This window comes from Neoarius graeffei, chromosome 18, assembly GCF_027579695.1.
Source record: "Neoarius graeffei isolate fNeoGra1 chromosome 18, fNeoGra1.pri, whole genome shotgun sequence".
In the NCBI taxonomy this organism is placed as follows: Eukaryota; Metazoa; Chordata; class Actinopteri; order Siluriformes; family Ariidae; genus Neoarius; species Neoarius graeffei.
The window spans coordinates 51,336,292-51,338,838 of NC_083586.1; the positions used below are offsets into that span (position 1 = coordinate 51,336,292).

The window sequence follows — 2,547 nt, forward strand, 5'->3', positions numbered from 1 at the left end:
CCCAGTCCATGAGAAGGTGCAAGCAATCCAAGAGGCACCCACACCTTCAAATGTGACAGAGTTGAAGGCATACCTTGGACTGTTAAACTATTACAACAAGTTCCTGCCCAATCTGTCAACTGTTCTCGCTCCAGTGCACAGACTACTACAAAAAGACACAAGGTGGCAGTGGGGAGAGGCACAGCAAGTTGCTTTTGAAAAATCAAAAGAAATGATGCAGTCTGCTGAAGTGCTTGTGCATTACAACCCAGAGAAGGACATTGTGTTTTCATGTGATGCATCACCGTATGGAGTAGGTGCCGTGCTGTCACATCGGATGCCAGATGGAGCAGAGAGGCCCATTGGATTCACCTCACGAACATTAAATGCAGCTGAGAAGAACTATTCACAACTGGATAAGGAAGGACTAGCAGTGATGTTTCCACAAGTACGTTTCCACAAGTATATTTATGGATGAAAATTCACTATAGTGACAGACCACAAGCCCTTGTTGTCACTTTTCAGTGAGATGCGAGCCGTACCACAGATGGCCTCACCCAGAATCCAAAGGTGGGCAGTAACCTTGAGAGCCTACGAATACACGATAGTGTATAAGGAAGGGAAGTATCACTGCAATGCGGATGCCCTGAGCCGCCTTCCTTTACCAGAAAAAGTGGAAGGGGAGAGACGGGAAGAGAGAGTTCTCATGCTGGAGAGTTCTGACATCATGCTGGTGACAGCTGATCAAGTGAAATCATGGACAGACAAAGATCCAATACTCTCAAGGGTGTGGGAGATGGTACGAAATGGCTGGTCATCAAAACTGAAAGGGGAGGAGTTTGCCCCCTACTGTATGAGGTGAGGAAACATGAACTCAGTATCCAGAATGGGTGTGTGTTATGGGGCTTGAGAGTGATTGTGCCAAATCCAGGTCAAGACAATGTTATGAGGCAGCTTCATCAGTGCCACCCTGGAGTGTCCAGAATGAAGGCACTGGCTAGGAGTTATGTATGGTGGCCAAAGTTGGACAAAGAGGTGGAGGATACTGTAAGGGGCTGTACAACATGTCAAGAGCATCGCAACATTCCTGCACCAGCTCCATTACACCCCTGGGATTGGCCTGACAAACCGTGGAGCCGTATCCATGTGGATTATGCTGGACCATTTATGGAAAAAATGTTTTTTGTGCTCATTGATGCACATTCAAAGTGGATGGACGTGTATCCAGTGAACTCTGCCACTTCAGCCACCACAATCGAGTGCCTGCGTACAAGTTTCAGTAACCATGGACTGCCTGAGTTGTTGGTGTCTGATAATGGCACTTGTTTCACCAGCACCGAGTTCAAAGACTTCTTGAACAAAAATGGTATCCGTCATGTGACCTCTGCACCCTACCATGCTGCCAGTAATGGGTTAGCAGAGAGAGGGGTACAACCATTCAAGAGAATGATGAAAAAATGTCCAGAAGGCACACTGACAGCTAAGGTAGCCAGAGTGTTATTTAGCTACAGAGTGACTCCTCACACTACAACAGGTCTATCCCCAGCAGAGCTGCTTCTCGGGAGGAAGCTACGTTGCACCCTGGATTCAATCCGCCCAGATCTAGGTAGGAGAGTGAAGGGAAACCAAGAAAGACAGATAAAAGATCACAACAAGAAGGCAAAAGGATGCTGGTTCAACACAGGAGACTCAGTGCTGACCCAGAACTTCAGTCTAGGACCTAAGTGGATCCCGGGAATTATTGAGTCGGTGACTGGACCAGTGTCATACAAAGTGATGCTGGGTGATGGGAGAGTAGTGAGGAGACATGTGGACCAGATTCACACTCACCACCAGAGACCAGGAAATCGCAACAGCAACCAACCAGCTGGCTCTATTCAGTCAAGTCAGGTCGACGAAAAAAATGACGCATGGCTGGAAGCTGAGGAAGTGCTACTCAGTAGTGACAAGTTGGAGGATCCAGCAGCTGTTGAAGCTGTAGGGAGCTCAGAGACTGAACAAAGAACTGTAACAAATGCAACTCCAGTAAGGAGAAAGTCAAAAAGGGAAACTAAGTTGCCCAGTTACCTTAAAGATTTTCAGTTGAACTAAGTGAAAGTTAATAGTGTTGGTTGGCACTTAACCGGAGTTAAAGATAGTTATAGGGTTCCTGTGAGCTGTATAAAAATGCTTAAGGGGAGAGGGATGTAATAACTGTGGAAACTGAGAGCAATATATACATGTCCACTAGGGGGGACAATGAGTAGAAGAGTTACCTGTTGGGAATGTGACTCAAGAAGAGGAGAAAAAAACAAGTGCTGGGCACTATTAGAGATGATGTGATAGAGATTGCACTGTGTTTGTCAGTAACAAAATAAACTTCCCCCTTGTTCAGCAAAAAAGTCTCCCGTGAGTTACCACACTTTCATAACTCTTTAAATGAAACATGGAGACCAAGAAGATAATGATAAAACTTTTTCATACTATTTTCAACTATTTGTTGTCTTATTACAGATAATAATTTTATTTGTAAAGAAATTGTTAAACATATACAGTATGTTCCTTTTGCGGTGGCATGGTGGTGTAGTG

General features: G+C 45.2%; 1 protein-coding gene across 1 annotated transcript; it reads left to right on the forward strand.

The window, feature by feature from the left end:
• Window positions 1-735: 735 nt before the first annotated feature.
• LOC132865794 (uncharacterized protein K02A2.6-like) lies at window positions 736-2,070 on the forward strand. Its single transcript, XM_060898299.1, has one exon. The coding sequence runs from the start codon at window positions 736-738 to the stop codon at window positions 2,068-2,070; it is 1,335 nt and encodes a 444-aa protein (XP_060754282.1).
• The last annotated feature ends 477 nt before the right edge of the window (window positions 2,071-2,547 follow it).